This window comes from Podarcis cretensis, assembly GCF_951804945.1.
Source record: "Podarcis cretensis genome assembly, chromosome: 8".
Classification (NCBI taxonomy): Eukaryota; Metazoa; Chordata; class Lepidosauria; order Squamata; family Lacertidae; genus Podarcis; species Podarcis cretensis.
The window spans coordinates 74,368,475-74,390,615 of record NC_137177.1 but is presented as its reverse complement, the minus strand read 5'-3'; the positions used below and the strand labels follow the sequence as shown (position 1 = coordinate 74,390,615).

Sequence of the window (22,141 nt, the reverse complement as noted above, 5' to 3'; positions counted from 1 at the left end):
GTACTCCACTGATCTTCAATGGGCGGGTTGGGGAGCTTCCATGGGGTCACGGTGTTCTGCAGCTAAGGAAGGGTGAATTTGTCACTTTCAGTTTCTCTCCATTTCCCAAGCTTTCAGCCACGTTCTCCACATTTCCACATCAGTTTGCAATGAAAGAAAACGGTCCTCGTGAAAATTTTTCATTATTTCAGTGTGCAATTTTTCAGGGTGAAAAATTGTAGGTATACTAATGCATTCCAAAGAGATAAAACACCATCTCGCCTAATATACACATTTTTGCAAAGCAATTTTCCCAAACAGAATGCATTTGGGGGGAGGGGTAAGTTATCCCTAATATGTGCATTATTAAGCACCCTTAAGTACTGTATATGCATTTTTGGGATGGGGGGAGTACGCATTACATGGTTGGAGAACTGCATTGCAAAAGCACAGATGTCAATGGCTGCGTTTCAGTTTGCATATTGTTTTGGAAAGCCGGGGGAATCAGGTAGGACTGGCTTCAAACGCAAGCAAAATCGAATTTCGCTCCCATCCCAAGTTGCTGCAACAAGTACCACCTTCATACAAATATATGGTTATATGAGAAATGATTCCCCAAATGCATGTTTGGCGTAAAGGCAGGTCTGAAAAGGTCTGGCGATAGCTGACACACACCTTTCCTGTGGCAGCTTATGCAATCATGAAATTAATTGACATGAACAGATGTTTCTGGGAGACTTTCAATGTGGTTCGGTCCCACAAGAAGCAGTTATGGCCACCAGCCTGGATGACGTAGACAAATTATTTTGAACTACTGTAATGTCCACAGAGTTCTTTTCGTTTCTGATCTAATAGTTGGGGGCAGCAGTGTGGTAGTGTTGTAGATAAAGACCTAAGAAGGCCAGGGGCCCATCTAATCCAGTATCCTGTTCTCACAGTGGCCAACCAGATACCAAGCCAGATCTGAGTGCAACAATACTTTCCGCACCTAAGATTCCAGCAACTGGCGTTATGCGCAGGTATACTGTCTTCAACAATGGAGGTTCAACATAGCCATTATAGCCAGTAGCCAGTGATAGCCGTACCCTCCACAAACCTGTCTTTGACAGCCATCCAAGTTGGTGGTCACCACCGTTGGGTGGTATAATGTGAATTTTGGGTTTGGCCCCTGCTCCAGCCATAAAGCTCAGGGGCGAAACTTTTGTGGCCGACTGTACGTTATCTTGGCTTAACCTCCCTCGCAGGGTAGTTGTGGTGACGATAAGAACAGGATGACTCACTCAAGAGCTGTTCCGCCTGGCCTTTGGTTTGGACTCAGACTGACCCTTATGTTTCTCTCCCCTTATGGTTTTGATCTATGGGCTACTTTTAAAATGAGGCTGCATTTAAAATTGCATTTTAAGCTGTATTTTAAATTGGTTTGTTTTTTTCCTATTATGTTTTTACTGTAATTTTACTGTTGTTTGCCACCCTGAGTCCGGCTCCTGCCAGGGAGGGCGGGGTATAAATAAAATTTATTATTATTATTATTATTCAATAATAATAATATGCAGACTTGAATTTCTGAGTGCAAAGACGGGATCCAAAATGATTGGCTGACAATGCTCAGGGCATGTTGGCTTCCTTGCTTCTACCAAGATAGAGGAGAGAAGGATGGAATTTGCTATTCCTTTAAGAGGAGTGAGGGAATCATAGAACTGTAGAAATGTAGAGCCGGAAGGGACCCAACAGCTCATCTAGTCCAGCCCCTGCAACGTAGGAATCATATGGAAAGAATCCCTGACAGATGGTCACTCAACTCCTGTTTGCAAACTCCAAGGAATGAGAGTCGGCCACCTTCCGAGGGAGCCAATTCCACTGTTGAACAGCTCTTTCTGCCAGAAATGAGAACGACTCATTTCTACTGGGGGAGGAACGGGTAAGAAAATGAGAAGAATGGGCTCCCTAATTCCCATGTGCCCATTACTATAGGTTTTACTCAGAGGTTGCTCAGAGAAGTGCATTGCAAGCACAGCGTCTGAGTCAATATTGTGGGGTGTGTGATTCAGCAGAGGGAGCTGGCTTGAGGAGGAGGAGGAGGGTGGGGGGAAGAAAGGAGGAAAGAGAAAAGAGAGAGTATTTGATGTGTTCTTCGTCATATCAGTCACCAGGGGTTGCGTCATGGCAGAGAGAGGCAGCTAAGCAGATTAACTGCATCCCCCAGGCTGACCCGAGGTCACAGAAGGTGAGGCAAAAGGCAGGAGAACCGTGGGGCTGACCTGAGCAGGAATGTTGTGCGGAGGTCTGGGGCATGAGGAAGAGGGTGGGGCTTCAGGAAGAGTCACATGGCTGTCAGAGAGGGAGGGCTGCAGCTCAGCGTCAATGCATCTAGCTATGTTATTCCTATGTTCCCCTGTCCTAGGGGAAGGGCTGTGGCTCAGTCACAGAGAATCTGCCTTGTGTGCACGAGGTCCCAGGTTCAATCCCTGCCATCTGCAGGTAAAGGAGGAGTGAAGGGTGAGAAGTGAAGTTACAGGGAACCAGGCACAGGGCCTTCTCGATAGTGGCACCTGCCCTGTGGAACGCCCTCCCATCAGATGTCAAAGAGATAAACAACTGCACAACTTTCTAAAGAAATCCAAAGGCAGTCCTGTATTGGGAAATTTTTTATATTTGACGTTACGCTGTGTTTTTATTATGCTAGAGGCCGCCCAGAGCGGCTGGGGAAAACCCATTTAGATGGGCAGGGCATAAATTATTTTTTTTATTATTTAAGTTGAAAGGGAGCCATTTCTGAAACCCTAGAGAGTCTTTGCCAGTCTGATGCAGTACAAAGCAGCTTCCTAGGTTAGGCAGTAGGGGACAGAACCGCAGAGAGCAATTGGCAACCAGGAACCCTTGTGGCTTTAGGGCTTGTGTGAGAGGATTTGGGTGCAAGCTTGGTGTTTGAACATCAGCCCTTGTGACTGGAAGGCAACAGAATATCTCCGGAATGGCCAGGCCTGGTGGAAAAACTGGGAACACGTACTTACCCTCCCTGTTTTTTTAAAGCCCCAATGAAAAATTGCCAGCCTTTAAGAGTGATTTTCTCCTTGCATGCAATTCCACTGTGGGAAACTGCCATGCCAAATTTGTAGAAGTACAAATTTCAAAGCATGGCTGTGTTTCGGTTCAAATTTAGGTAGAGTCGCCTTTCAGCACAAAATCCATTCGAAATTCTCTCCCCTCACTCCAGGCTTAAAGCTCACACTTTCGCCTCCCCTGCCCCAAACCTTCCCCAAAACTCTCGAGTGAGAATTGCATGCATCTGTAGCCTTTTGCACCACCCCAAGAGACTGGTACCTCAGTAGAGATCATTGGGAAAGTGTTAGCAGATGCTAAAATCATCTGCCTCAGCTGCTTAAGCAGGTGTATATGAGGTTGGCAGGGAGGAGGGCAATCGAGGCAGGAGATGGGATGGGAGATGTATCTGATGCACCAGTGGAGAGGGTGGAGAGAGAGACAACCAGCAAAATTTGCTCGCTCATCCGCAAGCCACCTAACCCTTGAACAGGAGGTAATGACACTGGGAACATTGTAGGATTCTTTCGCTTTGGGGAGGACAACTCCCCCTACCGCCCCGAGGCAGTGCCTGGGCCAGCCGCTGCTTCATATTTTAGACATGATCGTCAAGAGAAGTCTAAAGTAAAATCCCAGTCTGTCTCCTGACAGAGACCTTAAGAAAAAACCAAAAAAAACCCCAAGAGTTACTTGGGAGAGTAAGAACAGGTCCTGCTCCAGAAAAAAAGCATAATAAATAACCTAACCCTCCCCATCACACCCCACCCTGCCCCACCACCCCCCGAACACCCCGTATCCCAGAATCCAAGAAATCTGGAATTGCTGAGCCCTCTGCGGACATGCATCAGGGAGAGGAAGGATCACAGTCTTTGTAAGGGCGAGCATGCAAGGGAGAAATCCTCTTTCTCTGGAATTGTTAAGTAGGAAATCCATCATGATTTAGGAATATAAACCCACCCACCCCCTTATGTGCTCCAGTTAATTGTTGCCTCAGAAGGCTAGCTAGGAGTGACTTTACAATTCTCCCTGGGTGTGTGTGTGTGTGTGTGTTTTTGTCTTCCTAAAAAAAATCAAAAATCAAAAACTCATCGCCGGCGATGAGCATCTTCTTCCAAGCCTCACCACTTTTGGCAAGTCTACAGGTGAGGACAGATGTAACATCCGAAAGGTGAAGACAGATGTACTATTTCAAGAGAAATCGTGGTGGGGGTTGTTACTCCTCTATTCGCAACAGTGGGTGAAAAGTTAGCTGTCTGTTTTTTTCTCTACTCCATGACCTTCAGGAAGGTTGCACACCTTGTGAGCCATTTACAAATAAATAAATGGAGGCACACTTTACAAAATAATAATAACAGTAGTCACCCTGTACACAGAGAGTTAGCACATCAGGAAGAAGGTTGGGCTAGGGACCACACTGACATGCTAGTCTTCCTTGTGCAGGGCATTTTTTATGATATGGAGAAAAATTCCATTACATGAGCCCCCACCTACCATCAGGAGTGGTACAGCCCAGACACAAGTTAACAACCGCAGTGAAAACTGGGCAAAAGTCATTTATTCATTCATACCGCCAATCCTCTATAGAGGTGTTTAAAAAACAACAGCAGTTACAAAACTGCCTTTTGGACCAGGACTGGAGGCGTCTCATTCACGACGCAGATAGTAGCCAACTGATGCCACCCCACAACTGATTTTTATTTTATTTTATTGGCCAGAAAGGGGCAGCATTCTCCCTGCCTCAACCCCAGAGTTTGACCCTGAAAAAGAGATGAGGGTACAAACATGGGTTGCATCCAACTAAATCCTAGCCAGAGTGGGCCTACTGGAATTAATAGACCTAAATTAGTTGTGCCTGTTCAATCCAATAGATCTACTCTGAGTAAGGCTAACAGTGGACACAACCCACGGCAACGATGCTTCCACGCTCTTCTCGTGTATGTTACATTTGCCTTCGCCCTTCAAGGATCGCGTCCTCATCTTGGAAGCGGCTGAGTTATGGCTTTGACCAGCTAAGCTTACCTCCCTGTTAAATATTCCATACACACACAGGAAAAAAAAAAACACCACCTCAAAACAAAACAAAGCAAAAACCAGAGGAAGCCTTTGCCGGCATTAACCTGAGAGCATGTAAGGTGGGCAGCCATGCCTCTCAATCCAAAGAACGGTAGCACATGCAAAAAGGGCACAGCAAACAGACCTGCCAGTCGCCCCACCAAACCCCCGTCAACACCTGCTCTGTACGTTAAGTGGGCCAGGAATTTGCATTTCCAGCCCAAACCAACTGGCTGAGCTTTTCATGTGTGTGTGTGTGATCGGCACTCCAAACCATCTGAAAGACACATCACAGGATGATGGCTAATGCCACTGGGAAGAGCAAGAGATGAGAGACAGAGAGAGAGAGAGAGAGAGGGGAATATGCCCCTTTCAAGTCCCAAATCTCGGCTCCCTTTTCACCTATATGTACAATTCCCTCTTCTCTCTGCAAAAGTCTCTCTCCTCCGAACCTTGCTTTTAATTCCTGGCAACGTGGGTTTAAAAACAGCAATCAAACTGTTGGAAAAGTGGGTGAGAGGCGCTTCTTATGCTCTTAGGGCTGACCCACACCATGAACTTTAAGCACAGGGCTTCCCCCCATAGAATCTTGGGAACTGTACTTGACCCCTCAAAGAGCTACACTCCATAGCACCCTTAAACAAGCTAGAGTTCCCAAGGTTCTTCTGGGAAAAGCTGCGTGCTTTTAATGTGCATTAAAAGGTGCTCTGTGGCATGGACGTGATCCTGCAAAGCCCGCAAGGCGGAACGGGTGTTCTGGCCCTGATCCACCCAAAGTTTGCGTACCTTAAAAACCAGAACCCTCCCCAATTCTGGGACCAGAGGTGAAAATTTTACACATATTTCAAGGGTTCTTTGCCTGTATCCCCTCTCTCAGTGTCTCTCTCTATCTCTCTTCCTCCTTCTGCGTGGCCATCGGGGCAAACCCACCCATGGGCTTTTGGAATGGAAAACTTCCACCAGCAAGCCCCCCGCCCCCCAGTTGCCAAACATCCCCCCTCCCCCCACCACAAGACACGTCTACAGTTTTGTTTTGTTTCCTTCTTTCCTGGGCTCAGTCAGCATCCTTAAATTTCGACCCAAAAGAAGAGGAGGAGGAGGAGGAGGAGGAGGAGGAGGAGGAGGAGGAGGAGGAGGAGGAGGAGGAGGAGGAGGAGGAGGAGGCATCAGGGTTGCGGGAGTCGTCACTAACACTCATCTATGTTAAGGCTGATGAACTCCTGTATACACTTCCTGTACTGGAGCTCTGTGGGGCTGTTGTTCGGATATTGACCTGGATGACCAAACGGGCCCTCGGCTTCTCGCATCTCTTCGTTCATTCGAGCCAGACGCAGCCTGGAGGAGGAGGAGAAGGAGGGAAGGTCTGCTTAGCCATATAAAATAGCACATGTGTATCTGAAGAAGTGTGCATGCACACAAAAGCTCACACTAAGCTAACTTAGTTGGTCTCTAAGGTGCTACTGGAAGGATTTTTAAAAAATATTTTGTTTTGTTTTGTTTTGACTATAGCAGACCAACACGGCTACCTACCTGTAACTAGAACAAATCATGTGTAAAGGTAGACTTGCCACGGACAAATTTAACAATATTTAGAATTCTTTTTTACAAGCACTATATTAGGTTAAATGCAGGTTACCGCATTTTTCGCTCCATAAGACGCACCAGACCATAAGACGCACCTAGTTTTTGGAAGAGGAAAACAAGGGAAAAAAAGATTCTGAATCCCAGAAGCCAGGACAGCCAGCGGGATTGCTGTGCTGCGATCCCGCTGGCTGTCCTGGCTTATGGGATAGCCGTGTGCAGCCTCTCCTGGGCAAGGGGAGCCTTCATCCCCTGCCCGGGAGAGGCTGTACGGCTAAGCCAGAACAGCCAGCGGGATCGCAGCGCAGCAATCCCGCTAGCTGTCCTGGCTTATGGACAGCCGCACTCCCTTTAAAGAGCACACAGAGAAGGGCTGCCCTTCGCCCTTCTCCCTCCTCGGGGAAAAGCCCCCAAGAGCTGCACACATGCTCCACGCGGCTCTTTAAAGGGAGCACTGAGCAGAGCCTTCCGCCTGCATTCGCTCCACAAGATGCACACATTTCCCCTTACTTTTTAGGAGGAGAAAAGTGCATCTTATACAGCGAAAAATACAGTAATTACAATAACGACCTTGTAATGTTTGCAAGTTCTGGGCTCTTTTGGGGGGGATAGTATATGGGTGTCATTTCTTCTTCTTCTCTTGTTCACTGTTTCTGCAATCCTGGCCTAGACTGCTTAGGCTTTTAAAGGGTTGAGACTCAAAGCAAGCCAGTGCATTGCAGGAGGCTGGTCTAGATGATCCTCATGGTCCCTTCCAACTCAACAATTCTATGATCAGATCCAGGGGGGGTTTTCTGACAAGGCAGAGGGGCCCCACTTACAAGGTAACAATGTCTGCATTAGCAGCCTGGACCGCGATGCTCAGAGCGTCCTGCCCATCCTCGTCCACCGCGTGCTGGTTGGCTCCTCTCTTTAGGAACAAGCAGACCTGGCTGCCAAACGTAAAGAGAGAGATAAAGAGAGAGTGAGCAAGAGACACAGAGGTGTCGGAGAAAAATCACAGCCAACCTTAGGAGACTGAGGCTGCAATCCTATTAAGGGTGGATGAACAGGTCAGTTTCCATCTATCTCAGTTTCTCATTCTTCCAAAGTTTAAGTTGGGTTCTCCACATTTCCACATCAGTCTGCGGTTACTATTACTGTTTAAAGTCCTCGTGAAAATTCACTAGCATTTTAGTGCCTATTTCTCTTCATTTTTGCAATGTGGCTTCTCCTTAAAATAATGCCTTTCTGCACATTATGTTGGGACGCGGGTGGCACTGTGGGTTAAACCACAGAGCCTAGGACTTGGCGATCAGAGAGTCGGCAGTTCAAATCCCTGCGACGGGGTGAGCTGCCGTTGCTCGGTCCCAGCTCCTGGCAACCTAGCAGTTCGAAAGCACGTCAAAGTGCAAGTAGATAAATAGGTACCGCTCCGGTGGGAAGGTAAACGGCGTTTCCGTGCGCTGCTCTGGTTCACCAGAAGCGGCTTAGTCATGCTGGCCACATGACCCGGAAGCTGTATGCCGGCTCCCTCGGCCAATAAAGCGAGATGAGCACCGCAACCCCAGAGTCGGCCACGACTGGACCTAATGGTCAGGGGTCCCTTTACCTTTACTTTACATTATGTTCACCAATATTTCTATGCACATTTGAACCCCATATATGCAGTGTGTGAGTAAAGTTTCTGAATCAGAAGCAGCAGCATAGTTTAATGGTTAGTGTGTTGGACTATGACCTGGGAGATCAGGGTTCAAATCCCCACATGGCCTTGGGGCCAGTTGCTCCCTCTCAGCCTAACCCACCTCACAAGGTTGTTGTTGTTGTAGTAGTAGGGAGTGAATGAGGAGGGGGAGAACCATGTATGCCACCTAGGAGCAAAGGGTGGGCTGTGAGTGCAATAAAATAAATACATAAATAATATTTATATTAGTATGTGATCATTTTCCGCACAAACCACCTCTGTCTTTAAGTCAAATACTTAAGTAAAACCCATGAAAGTCACATACGAACTTCCCCCCACCTGACTCAAACTTTTAGGAATTGAATGGGCGAGGCATTAAGCATTGATCGGTTGTGCTTCTTCTATGCCCAAAACCAAAACCAGCCTGCAAAAATGCCATTTTCCTCTGCCTAGATTTGAAGCTTAGTCAACAAAACTTTATCTGGACTTGTATCCAGGAGACCAAATGGCCTATAATTTTTAGGCTCAGATCTCTCCCCATTTATTCTACAGAGGAACAATGATTCTGGACCACCACCCAACAGGAATAACCCCTGTCTGGTTAATGTCAGAGAACAATCTAGTCAAAATTGGAGCTTGCCAAGACGGGCTGAATTTAAATATTTCAGGCAGGAAGCACGTGGCTTTGCCTGTTGACAGGTTTTTAAGTAAACAACTGATCTCAGTGTGGTGTAGTGGTTAAGAGCAGTAGACTCGTAATCTGGTGAACCGGGTTCGTGTCTCCGCTCCTCCACATGCAGCTGCTGGGTGACCTTGGGCCAGTCACACTTCTCTGAAGTCTCTCAGCCCCACTCACCTCACAGAGTGTTTGTTGTGGGGCAGGAAGGGAAAGGAGAATGTTAGCCGCTTTGAGACTCCTTCGGGTAGTGATAAAGCAGGATATCAAATCCAAGCTCCTCCTCCAAATTCCTGAGTTGTCAAAAGCAGCCAGTCAGGGAGACAAAATGAGCCTTCCTCAACAGGTGCACTTCTGAACACATTACTCAAGAGGAGAACCACATTGCAAGATTTGGAGAGGTGCAAATTTTGACAAATGTTTGTTTGTTTCGTCTATGTTTCGTCTCGAGGATTGTTCTGGAAAGTGCCAATGGAAGATTCTGAACAGTTTTCAAAGGCAGCCCCGCATAGAATGCATAGCAGCAGTCATGCTAGGACACAATTAGTACATAGATAGCCAGGTCTGACTAATCTGGCATATACCAGCTTAAGCTAAGGCACCCCTTCCTGGTAGCTTCGTGCGCCGAATGACTCACCCAGTGTGGCCCAAATACGTAGCGTGATGCAGAGGGGCGCGTCCTCGAATATCTCTTTGGTTAACGTCTGCTCCATTCTGGAGCAAGAATTCGCAGGCTATCAAGGAGCCCTGATGGAGACAATTGGGAGAGAGTTCAGATGGGAGAAAGAAACTACAGGAGCACCAAACAGACTTCAGCAAGTGTAGTATGCATCCCTTCTTGCTAGAGAGCCCTGGGGGTTGTAGTTTTCTGAGCAGACTGCTGCCCCCCTACAGAACTCTTGGCACCTTTATCAGAGCTACAACTGCATGAGTTCCTTGGGAGACACCACAAAAGTTAAGTTTTTAGCAGGTCTTCACAATATGAATCTCTTTTTTTAATCAACTACTATCTATTGTTGCTTCGCTGGTGTTCTTAACTACGTTGTACACATGCGTGTGTGTGTGTGGATCGATAGATATTATTGTATTTTAATGTTGTGAACCCCCTTGGCAGACAAGTTAATCACAGTCCATTAACTTCAGTGGGCCTGCTCTGAGGAGGAGTAATGTGAGATAAAACCCAACATCATTAACAACTTGGGATCTGTTTACCTTTAATATCACCTTACCCAGGCCCATGCAAAGATTGTCTGAGGCCCAGGGTGCGAGTCTTGTTAGAATAAAGTTATAAACTCAAACAAAAAAAACAGTCAGTCCCTGGAGGCCCCTCACAGCTGACTTAGGCCTCCGAGGCCCAGGGTAAGGGTACCAGGCAGCTCCTCACCCTCTGCAGGAGGGCCTGGTCTCACCTCCATTTGACCCACTCTATCACTTCAATTGGCAGGACTGGCACTGTCACCAGTGGGACATAATACCCATTCTGTATTTGTAAGAACTCGATTGTTCAGTGTGGCAGTGTCTACCCTTTGGAACTCCCTGCCTATTGATATCAGGTCGGGACCCTCACGGTACTCCTTTCAGAGCCTGCTAAAAACATTCTTGCCAACCCAGATGTCTAGAAAGTTGATGCAGGTTTTAATCCGTTTTTAGTCTGCTGTCGTTTTAACTTCTCAAAAGTTTGTTACTTTTTCTTAGTGATGAATGTCTCTGTTTTATCTTTCTTTGTAAACCTCTTCGAGGTTTTATTTATTTATTTTAAAATCGGGCGGTGTATAAATTTTTACAAAATACCGTATTTTTCGCTCCATAAGGTGCACCTGACCATAAGGTGCACCTACTTTTTTTTGGGGGGGGGGAATTCAAAAAGAAAAAATATGCAGCTCTTGGGGGCTTTTGCGGGAGGTGGGGGAGGTGAGAGAGCTTCGCTCTGTCCCTTCCCCCACCTCCCGCAAAAGCCAGGGATAGCCGCGCAAAGCCTCCGCAGGGCAGCAGGATGAAGGCCCTGCTGCCCTGCGGAGGCTTCGCGAGCTACCGCAGAGCTGCTCGACTTGTGGGGTTGGCGGTGGGGAAAGCCAAGCTTCCCTCACCACCAGCCCCGGGAAGCAGCGGGAAGGCTACGCGCAGCCTTTCCGATGCTCCCCGTGCTTGTCGGGGCTGGTGAGGGAAGCCCGGGTCGTCCCCCCCAGCCCCAGGGACCACACATTCACTCCATAAGACGCACGGAAATCTCCCCTTAGATTTTAAGAGGAAAAAAGTGCGTCTTATGGAGCGAAAAATACTGTAAATAATTACCACTACCGCCATTGAAATAGCTGAGGCTTGTTAGCCTTACCCCCATTACAGCTTGGATCAACGGGGTTTTGTTCTCATCCTCGTCGTTCACCCAGTTGACGTCCGCCCCATGCGCCAGGGCCTCTGCCATCACAGGCAAATTCCTGGCCCGCGAAGCCTTGTAAACCAGCAAACCCGGGTGCAGCTCTCGCAGGTCCTCCAGATCGGAGGCCTCTTGCTCTATTTCAGCTTCTCCGCTGGATTCTTCTGAAACTTCACACTCTAACAAGGCATAGGGCGAGAGGCAGAGAAGAAAAAGCCAGCATGAGGCATGGACATAGACCATCTGTGACACTCAGACCTGTTCTCTGGCCTCAATGGGAGCCAAGCCTGCAGCTATGACCTGAACAGCTCTGCCCTCTGGTTTGCCTAGGACACCCTATCATTTGCATAGCCCCGCCTCCTGATTTATTTCCTTGCTTTGCACTGGAGCAGGCATACAGAACCTCAGGTCGGGCTAAGTAGCAGATGTGGCCCTATGGGCCTTTCTGATTCGCCCTCAGAATTCTCCCCAGGCCACACCCCATCTCCCCAGGCCACACCCCTCAACTAGCCTAGCTTCACACCACCCTTGATAGGGGTGTGTGGGTGCATGAGAAGGAGAGGAAGAAAGAAAGAGAGAGTAGAAATTGTCCCACTACACAAAAGTTAAAACAGACACCCCTGGCCCTGCCTGCCCACTTTTGTCCCTGGCCCTGCCCATCTGTGCCATGAGACCTCTGGAAGGTTGCCAGGTAAGGAATATGGCCCTTGGGCCGCAAAAGGCTCTCATGTCAGGAGCCCAAATTTATCAGGTAATTAAAGTCAGCTATCAAGGATGCGGGTGGTGCTGTGGGTTAAATCACAGAGCCCAGGGCTTGCCAATCAGAAGGTCGGCGGTTCGAATCCCTGCAACGGGGTGAGCTCCCGTTGCTCGGTCCCTGTTCCTGCCAACCTAGCAGTTCGAAAGCACGTCAAAGTGCAAGTAGATAAATAGGTACCGCTCTGGCGGGAAGGGAAACGGCGTTTCCGTGCGCTGCTCTGGTTCGCCAGAAGCAGCTTAGTCCTGCTGGCCACATGACCCGGAAGCTGCACGCCGGCTCCCTCGGCCAATAAAGCGAGATGAGCACCGCAACCCCAGAGTTGTCTGCGACTGGACCTAACGGTCAGGGGTCCCTTTACCTTTATCAAGGAGTACTTACCTTCCTCTGTGACGCTGTCCACCACCGAGCCAAACACTAGGACGTCGGTGCTGCCGTCGGTGCTGCCACCCAGCCCACTGTCACTGCTCAGACCTGCGGGGCCAACAACACACAATCCAAGGGCATTTTAATATGCAGGGAGGCAGACACACACACAAGCATCTGGTACCCAGAGGTATACTGCCTTTGAACATGGAAATTCCACTTAGCACCTCCCATAGGGCTATGCTGCCAAGCCATTCCACCTTACCTCCATCCAGGAGGAACGGCGACCCGCTCCCAGTGGGACCGTTACCACTGTCGCTCCATGGGCTGGCTGCCAGGGGATGTGGCACAGAGATGTGGTTGCCACCTAAGTGGAAGGTGGAAGGAAGTTAAGGAGGCAGTCATGGTCATAGGCACAGGGGTTTTTTCTGCTTTATTTATTTATTTATTTATTTAAAGAAATGCAGCAGTCTAGAATGGCTCTTGCCCTCCTTAAAGAATGAATGGGAGAGGGGGACAGGAAAGAAACCTGGCTAACTGTCCTTTTAGTAACCAAACAATTAAACCCCTGTGTTGCAAACAATTATCAGTAATAGCCAAGGCAACACGATGACCAAGTACAACAATGCGATGTCAATATAAACTCTTTATCTAATCTATACAGAACATTGAACAGTATGAAATATATGAAATATGCACTCTCTGCAAAACCAAATAAACAGAAATCTTATAAATCTCACAAAATATTGCTTGTTTTCACCAGATAAGAATCTGACCCATTGCTTCTTTCAGAGACTTGCATAGTCTACAAAGCCTTTCAGAGACTCATAAGACTTATGTTTATTTGGTTCTATATTTTCAAGAGAATCCATCAAGAGTGCGTATTTTGTGATTTTCGGAGATTTATAAGATTTCTGTTTATTTGGTTTTGCAAAGAGTGCATATTTCATATATTTCATACTGTTCAATGTTCTGTATAGATTATATAAAGAATTTATATTAACTGTCCTTTTAAGAAGGGGAGAAAAAGGAGGAAACCCATCCCACAAAGCATAACAAAACTAAAGGGGTAGGAAACGATAAAGTGAAATTGGGAGGGCAGGGGACAATAGGTTGCGGTTCCTAAAAATACTTGGGTAGAACTTACTTAGATACAATCCATTGTGTATTTTTTCCTTCCAACCCCACCCTTTCGCAGTGTTTTTGCTGCTGTTGCGACTCAAGATGCACACCCCAGATGCAGCAGAATGGAAGGGCAAAGTGGCAGCAAAGCCGCCAGCAGCTTAGCTGTACTTACTGCGTGGCCCAGCCCCAGCTCCCGTGTCGAAGTACGAGAAAAGCGAATCCAGCTCGTCGGGGCAGAAGAGGGAATCCCGTCGGAACTTCCTCTCGAGGGTGGCAGCTGTGTGGAAAGAGCAACCCTTATATGGTCCCTGTGTTTGTTGTTTGTGTTCTCACGCACACAACTTGTGCACACATGCACACCCACCCACAATACAGTGGTACCTCGGGTTAAGTATTTAATTCGTTCCGGAGGTCCGTTCTTAACCTGAAACTGTTCTTAACTTGAAGCACCACTTTAGCTAATGGGGCCTCCTGCTGCTGTTGCGCCGCCAGAATACAATTTCTGTTCTCATCCTGAAGCAAAGTTTTTAACCCGAGGTACTATTTCTGGGTTAGCGGAGTCTGTAACCTCAAGTGTCTGTAACCTGAAGCGTATGTAATCCGAGGTACCACTGTATAATACAGGACATGGTTAAACTATGGAACTCACTGCCACAGGGGGCAGTGATGACCACCAACTTGGGTGGCTTTGAGACAAATTCATGGAGGACAGGGCTATCAGCAACAATGAGTCATGATGGCCCGGTTCTGCCTCCACAGTTGGAGGCAGCCATGCTTCTGAATACCAGCTGCTGAAAACTGCAAGAAGGGAGAATATTGTTATGCTGGGGTCCTGCTCTCAGTCTTCATGGGCATCTGGTTGGCCACTGTGAGAAGAGGAGGCAGGACTACATCCAGCAGGCTCTTCTCAGGTCCTTAAATGTGGAATGAGTTACAGAATGAGTAATGAATAGCATTATCTGCAGAGTAAGTACTTGGGGAGGTATTCAGCTAAGTGCTACTCAGAGGAGGTTCACTGCAATTAATGAACCAAAGTTAGCTATATCCATTAATTTCAATGGGAGTATTCTGAGTAGGACAGCAGTACCATCCTATATCATCCACCAGCCATCTTGTACACCAGTGTGCTCTTCTAACAATCCAAATAAGTGTGCAGTTTGAAAATCAGTGGTTAAGATTAGTGAGGTTTTGAAAGGTTCTGTCCGCCATCCTGATGCAAAATGGAATCCAGTTGCAAAAAAAACCTGCTCATGGGATCTTGATGTCTCAGGAATCACCATGCAGAGTTTAGTTACGCTAACCTAAAAGGTGTGTGGAACGCACAGCAAATGAACAACTTTCAAAAACTATATAGTAAATGTTCCTATATGATTTGCAATATATATTATGACCAAGCTAAATCTCTGGAAAGTTATTATCTCAGTAGGGCCATTTTCGGAGTGGACAGAGCTGTCCACCAGTCAATCTCCTGACAGTGCTAAGATTGGAGATATGCCTCTGCCTGCTGCTTTTTAAAGAGCAGACAGAGGCTCACCTCTGATCTTAGCACTGTGGCCCCACAGCGCTAAGATGAGAGAGTGGAGAAATCCTGCCTGCACTTTGACACCTTATAGAATGTCGACGTGCTTTAATCTTTATAGGCCATTGGTCCAACCCAGCAGGACCCTTCTAAAACTCTGAATGTGACTTCTGAAAATGCCTAATGTGAAGTAAAAAAAATAATACATTGTGTTACTGAACTGAGCCACGGATGAACCATCCCTTCTAAGAGACGGCACATGCAGAAAATAAGGGCTGGTGTGGCAAACAGCAGTTCCTCACCTGAAGAGTGTGCTGCCGGTGATGCGTTTCCTGCTTCGTGCCGGTACTTCCTCCGTGCCGTGGGCGCTTTTGTGGAGCTGTTGCGCCTCTGGCACTTTTTCACGCTCCAGCGCCGGGGTTTCCTCTCATTCTCCGCCAGGGCCTCCCCAGTCGACAGCTGCTTCAGGAACTTCTTCTCCACGTATTTGACTTTGATCCATGCTTCTTTGTCCTGCCTGAGAGGGAACTCAGTTTCATGAAGAGCTCCTTCAGAGCACCCGTTTGGTTCAGCGTCCATCTTGATTTGCTTTGCACAAAACTGATGCAGAGGTTAGGCTGAGCCTTTCCTCTGACTTGTTTATGGGGCTAGGCCACAAATAGATAAGAGGGTGCACTGGCATCTCCCAGCTGATCTCAGGGCTGAATATCAGTGGATCAGAAAGAGTCTACCTGGGTTAACCAGGTCAACAATGAGAAAGGGAGTCTGTCCCACTGTCGAACAGCTCTTACCGTCAGAAAGATCTTCCCGACGCTTAGTCAGAATCTCCTTCCTCGTAACTTGAAGCCACTGCTTCATGTCCCAGGAGTAAACTCCATCCTCCATGTGACAGCCCTATAGATATCTGAAGATTGCGATCATCCCTCCTCTCAGTCTCCTCTTTACCAAGCTAAACATATCCAGCTCCCTCAACCGTTCCTCATAAGGCATGGTAGTACTCAATAACACCTGGAGGGCTATAGGCTCTCCATTTCTGGCCTAGAGGGTATTGCCCTTCAAGAGGGCCTTCCTGTCCTACACACTGCAGAGCGAAGAGGAGGCAGACATACCTTGAGCTGCCCGCGGTGGGCTTCTTGAGTCCCATCTCCTCACACTGCGCCTCGTAGATCTGGTTCATGGTGGCGTTCCCCAGCTCACACATCAGCTTTTGGGAAAGCAAGCAGAAACATAGTATGTTAGGGGGAAGAGATGCTCCCCTCCCCCCATCCGCAGCCAACTGCATTTACCCACAATTAGGGATGGCTGACTCTGTCAATTTCGGTTTCTGTCAGTTTCTCATTTTCCCCAACGGTGAAGAAATTTGATCCAGTTTCTCATTTTCCCCAATGGCGAAGAAATTTGATCCAGTTCACATTTAAAGGCGAAATCACCGAATTCACATATTGTCAAACAATATGGAAGAAGTTTAGGGAAGTTTAGGGAAGTTTTAAATGTTTGATGTTTTATTGTGTTTTTAATATTCTGTTGGGAGTCGCCCAGAGTGGCTGGGGAGACCCAGCCAGATGGGCAGGGTATAAATTTATTATTATTATTATTATTATTATTATTATTATTATTATTAAGCAGAAACACAACCAACCTTTGAAATTCGCACTTATCCAAATTTTTCAACGCAGTCCTCAACAAATGAAATGTGTACAAAAGAAGGCATACATATATGAATACAATTTGCATTCAAATGCATACATTCATGAAAAAAACATTTTAAAAATTATTATTTTAGGGGGGAAATTGGGTTTTGCAAAAATTGTGTCAATTTAGGGAAGCTGCAAAATGTGTACAGTGGCAGAAATGAGCATAACGTTGATGGATTTTCATGAAGACTTTATATAAAAAAATAAAGATTACAAACTGATGTAGAAATGTGGAGAACCGAACTTACGACCGGAAAAATGAGAAACTGAAATCTCATCCCTAGCAACTAGATCAGGGGTTGTCAACCTGGTCCCTACCGCCCACTAGTGGCTGTTTCAGGATTCTAGGTGGGCAGTAGGGGGTTCTATGGCAGAAGCTGAATCCTCCTTCCATCAAACACTGGCAGGTGGTAAGGAAATGTTATCATCAAGAAAGATGCATTAGTGGGTGGTAGGTATAAAAAGGTTGACTACCCCTGAGCTAGATCAAGGATAGGCAACATGGGCCCCTTCAGATGTTACGGGACTACAGTTCCCATCATTCCCAGCTAGCATGGCCAATGCACAGAGATGATGGGAACTGTAGTCCAACAAGGTGCATCAGAGAGCTCCCACCCCACCCCCCAAGAGGTGCATCCCATACAGCACAGACCGCCCCCCTCACTCCCACCCACCCACCCTGCCTGCCTGCCTGCCACCTATTTTTCATTGGGAGTTTGGGCCTCTACCTTCAGTAGCTCTGGCTCCCAGGAATCCAGTGTGAGCGACCGCACTTTGGAGCAGTGGACCCCTAAGCTCCTGTAGGGAAGGGGGGAAAAGAAAAGAGAGGAGAGTGGTTGTACAGTTCAACAGCTGTTTGGTACTTATACACACAAGGTGGCATGTATTAATCAGCACATCCACAGGATTTCTGCACACGCAGCCAGTCTAGTACAGGGTCAGTGGTTAGAGCACCTGTTCTGGGTGCAGGTTGAATCCCTGGTGCCATGGAGGACACGAGTATTGATGGCTACTAGTTGTGAGTATTGATGGCTACTAGTCGTGTTCTGCTTCTTCTGGCAGAGGCATTATGCCTCTGAATATCAACTGCTGGGAACCGCAGGTGTGGAGGGCTGCTCTTGTGCTCATATCTTGGAGTAGATGGACTTGCTTTGGCCTGATCCAGCAGGCCTGTCCTTTGTTGTCATCTCCAGGTAGAGCAAGGAGTGTCCCTTGTCTGAAATCCTGGAGAACCCCTGCCAGGATGGAAAGATACATACTACAGAGGAATGGCTGATAAAATTACTGGAAATAAATAAAGAATTGTCCAGTAGCCCCTTAGGTAAAGGTAAAGGTACCCCTGCCCGTACGGGCCAGTCTTGACAGACTCTGGGGTTGTGCGCCCATCTCACTTAAGAGGCCAGGGGCCAGCGCTGTCCGGAGACACTTCCGGGTCACGTGGCCAGTGTGACATCGCTGCTCTGGCCAGAGCCAGAGCCGCACACGGAAACGCCGTTTACCTTCCCGCTGGTAAGCGGTCCCTATTTATCTACTTGCACCCGGAGGTGCTTTCGAACTGCTAGGTTGGCAGGCGCTGGGACCGAGCAGCGGGAGCGCACCCCGCCGCAGGGATTCGAACCGCCGACCTTTCGATCGGCAAGTCCTAGGCACTGAGGCTTTAACCCACAGCGCCACCTGTAGCCCCTTAGAGACCAGCTAAGTTTGTTCTGGGTATAAGTTTTCCTGTGCATGCTCACTTCTTCAGATACACACGCACGTGAAAGCTTATACCCAGAACAAACTTAGCTGGTCTCTAAGGTGCTATTGGACAATTTTTTATTTATTTTGACTGCGTCAGACCAGCCCGGCTACCTACCTGAATCTAAAATTACTGGACTTAGCTGAGATGGAAAAGTTAACATGTTTAATTGGAGAAAAATCATGACTAACATTTATTAAGGATTGGAAACTGATTTGGGGCTTTTTGCGTGAACTTGTAACACCTGGATTTGAAGAGTGAAAAAATAAAGGCTTATAGAAAATACAATAGTTGGGTGTTAATGAGCGAATACTATATTTAGATGACTGACAAGAGAGCCGGAAGTATTTTTTATCTTTTTTCCACTTTATTTTCTTTCTTTCCCCCACCCCCTTTCTTTTCTTTCCCCCCATTTTTCTTCTTTTTGCTCCTGTTCCTTTTTGATTAGATTTTTTAAAATATATCTTCCATTCTGGTGTACAGTCATACCTCAGGTTACAGACGCTTCAAGTTGCGTTTTTTCAGGTTACGGACTGCCAAAACCCAGAAGTACCGGAACAGGTTACTTCCGGGTTTTGGCAGCCGTGCATGCACAGAAGCGCCGAATCACAACCCGCATGCATGTGTGCAGATGCAGCACTGTGGGTTGCGGACGCTGCGGGTTGCAAACGTGCATCCCGCACGGATCACATTCACAACCCGAGCGTCCACTGTATTATAAAAATATACTTTGTATTGACTATGAACATTTGTAGATCAAGTATCAATAAAAATACCAATAATTAAGAGGACCCCGGCCAGTCAGTGTAGTCAATACCAAGTTAGATGGACCAGTGGTCTGGACAGGAAAGGCATGCCATTGCCCTTTTGGTGAGTTTCTCAGAGAGCTTATGGCTGGCTTATCGGAACAGGGTGCTTGAACTGATGGAACTTCGAGTCCAACAGAGCAGGGCGATTCCGTTGCCCTTGTGCCCCATTTGCTGGGATCGACTCAGCAAGCTTACCTGTGAATCCCTGAACATTCAATGCATAGTAAGATGCCCAAGTTGATGCTGGCCCAGCGGGGGTCGGCTTGCCCGCAGTCGCAGCACTGGTCATTGCCTGGGATGCTCTGCACCCTCTGCAGGATGGTTTCGCCTTTGGCACTGCGGTCCCGCGAGTCAGTAGCCGAGTCGATGCTGCTGGTGGAAGGAGAAGCTGTTCGGTCCAGTCTCTGGAAAGAGGCACAGAGCGGGATTGAGCAAGCACAAATGAAAAAATTGCCTGCTGGTTTTCTTGCGGCCTCGGTCCAGTACATCTGAAAGTGAGTCTCCACCCCCATTGTTCTACCCGGACACTGAGGTCCACCGCCGAGGGTCTTCTGGCGGTTCCCTCACTGCGAGAAGCCAAGTTACAGGGAAGCCAAGTTACTAGGCAGAGGGCCTTCTCGGTAGTGGCACCCGCCCTGTGGAACGCCCTCCCACCAGAGGTCAAAGAGAACAACAACTACCAGACTTTTAGAAGACATCTGAAGGCAGCCCTGTTTAGGGAAGCTTTTAATGTTTGATGCAATACTGTATTTTAATATTTTGTTGGAAGCCGCCCAGAGTGGCTAGGGAGGCCCAGCCAGATGGGTGGAGTATAAATAATAAATTATTATTATTATTATTCCAGTAGTGGCTGGTTCCCATTGAGATTGGTAGGGCAGAAGGCAGGGAGCCCAACAGTAGGTGGCGCCAGAACCAATGACAGGCAGAGACAGAGCCATTGGCAAGAGGGGCTACCCTCAGATTGGTTGTAAGTCAGAAGGCAGAAAGACTGGGGCTGGCTGAGGGCAGACTGAGCTTGGCGGGGCAGTGCCCCCTTTGCCCCAATGAAATGAAGCTCTTTTTCCAGTTGCCCCGAGGAAATGAGGCCCTTTTGCCGTTTGCATCCACCATGATGCAAAATGAAAGAGTCTATGACAAACCTAGACAGCATCTTAAAAAGCAGAGACATCACCTTGCCAACAAAGGTCTGTATAGTTAAAGCTATGGTTTTCCCAGTAGTGATGTATGGAAGTGAGAGCTGGACCATAAAGAAAGCTGATCGCCGAAGAATTGATGCTTTTGAATTATGGTGCTGGAGGAGACTCTTGAGAGTCCCATGGACTGCAAGAAGATCAAACCTATCCATTCTGAAGGAAATCAGCCCCGAGTGCTCACCGGAAGGACAGATCCTGAAGCTGAGGCTCCAATACTTTGGCCACCTCATGAGAAGAGAAAACTCCCTGGAAAAGACCCTGAGGTTGGGAAAGATTGAGGGCACAAGGAGAAGGGGATGACAGAGGACGAGATGGTTGGACAGTGTTCTCGAAGCTACCAGCATGAGTTTGACCAAACTGCGGGAGGCAGTGGAAGACAGGAGTGCCTGGCGTGCTCTGGTCCATGAGGTCACGAAGAGTCGGACACAACTAAATGACAACAACAAATGTTGTGTAGTTGTTAGAGCATTGAACAAGAACCCAGAAGACTAAGGTCCAAATCCCCACTCAGCCATCAAGCTTGTTGGGATCAACCTGGGCCAGCCACTGTCTCTCAGCCTAACCTACCTCACAGGGTTGTTGTGAGGATAAAATGGGGAGTGGAGGGTACTTTGCATGCCACCTTGAGCTCCCTGCAGGAAAAGTGGGATAGAAATGTAATGAGAATGATGACAATGATTATCTTATGGTCATCATTCTTATTGTTCAACTTGCAATTCAGGGGACAGAATACAGAAAATTCTGTTCTACTGCAGTCTATAACTTACAGAAACTGTGTCAGTTACCCTATTTCAGAAAGTTAAAGATTCTCCCACAGATGAATTGCATGTTACCTTCCATCTTAGTACTGTAGAAGCATTACAGGCACTCACAGTTTCTGGCCTGTGCAATGAAACTCTACCACCAGATGGCTCTACAGGCTAATTCCTAGAAAAACACATTTGGCTTTATGTTCATCATCCTCCTACCATGATTTTTCCCTGCTCTAGAACTCTTGAGTCAGCCATTCATTTTTAAGAGGGGGCTTGAAAAAATAAAAAAGAGGGACATGCCAAAGAGCCAGCGCCATGGGTTCTGCCGAATGACTCCATTGCAAACCAAGAGAGAGATGAGCAGTGATTCCTGCACTGCAGGGGGTTGGACTGGATGATCCTTGGGATCCCTTCCAACTCTACTATTCTCTGAGAGGCAAAGGGATCTCTAACGCATCCTAACCCAGCTTGTGAACAACAAACAAGGGATTAAGCAGATGTATGATTTTTTGATTTATTTTCCCAGTAGTGATGTATGGAAGTGAGAGCTGGACCATAAAGAAGGCTGATCGCTGAAGAATTGATGGTGCTGGAGGAGACTCTTGAGAGTCCCATGGACTGCAAGAAGATCAAACCTATCCATTCTGAAGGAAATCAGCCCTGAGTGCTCACTGGAAGGACAGATCCTGAAGCTGAGGCTCCAATACTTTGGCCACCTCATGAGAAGAGAAGACTCCCTGGAAAAGACCCTGATGTTGGGAAAGATTGAGGGCACAAGGAGAAGGGGACGACTGAGGACGAGATGGTTGGATAGTGTTCTCAAA

The 22,141-nt window shown here is 47.5% G+C and overlaps 1 protein-coding gene across 4 annotated transcripts in view; it reads right to left on the bottom strand.

The window, feature by feature from the left end:
- Positions 1 to 22,141, bottom strand: part of ACAP3 (ArfGAP with coiled-coil, ankyrin repeat and PH domains 3) — a 149,240-nt gene that overhangs the window by 12,546 nt on the left and 114,553 nt on the right. For 2 of the 4 annotated variants that reach the window (XM_079986883.1, XM_079986885.1), the window contains 11 exons: positions 19,568 to 19,776; positions 17,554 to 17,623; positions 16,241 to 16,335; positions 15,434 to 15,648; positions 13,785 to 13,889; positions 12,754 to 12,854; positions 12,503 to 12,605; positions 11,323 to 11,543; positions 9,628 to 9,737; positions 7,473 to 7,583; positions 6,344 to 6,405 (listed from right to left, as the gene is read on the bottom strand). In XM_079986883.1, the coding sequence (XP_079843009.1) occupies positions 6,344 to 6,405; positions 7,473 to 7,583; positions 9,628 to 9,737; positions 11,323 to 11,543; positions 12,503 to 12,605; positions 12,754 to 12,854; positions 13,785 to 13,889; positions 15,434 to 15,648; positions 16,241 to 16,335; positions 17,554 to 17,623; positions 19,568 to 19,776 (1,402 nt within the window). Of the gene's footprint in view, positions 1 to 6,262; positions 6,406 to 7,472; positions 7,584 to 9,627; positions 9,738 to 11,322; positions 11,544 to 12,502; positions 12,606 to 12,752; positions 12,855 to 13,784; positions 13,890 to 15,433; positions 15,649 to 16,240; positions 16,336 to 17,553; positions 17,624 to 19,567; positions 19,777 to 22,141 lie in introns of all 4 variants that reach the window. The other 2 variants (XM_079986886.1, XM_079986884.1) reach the window with 2 other exon arrangements.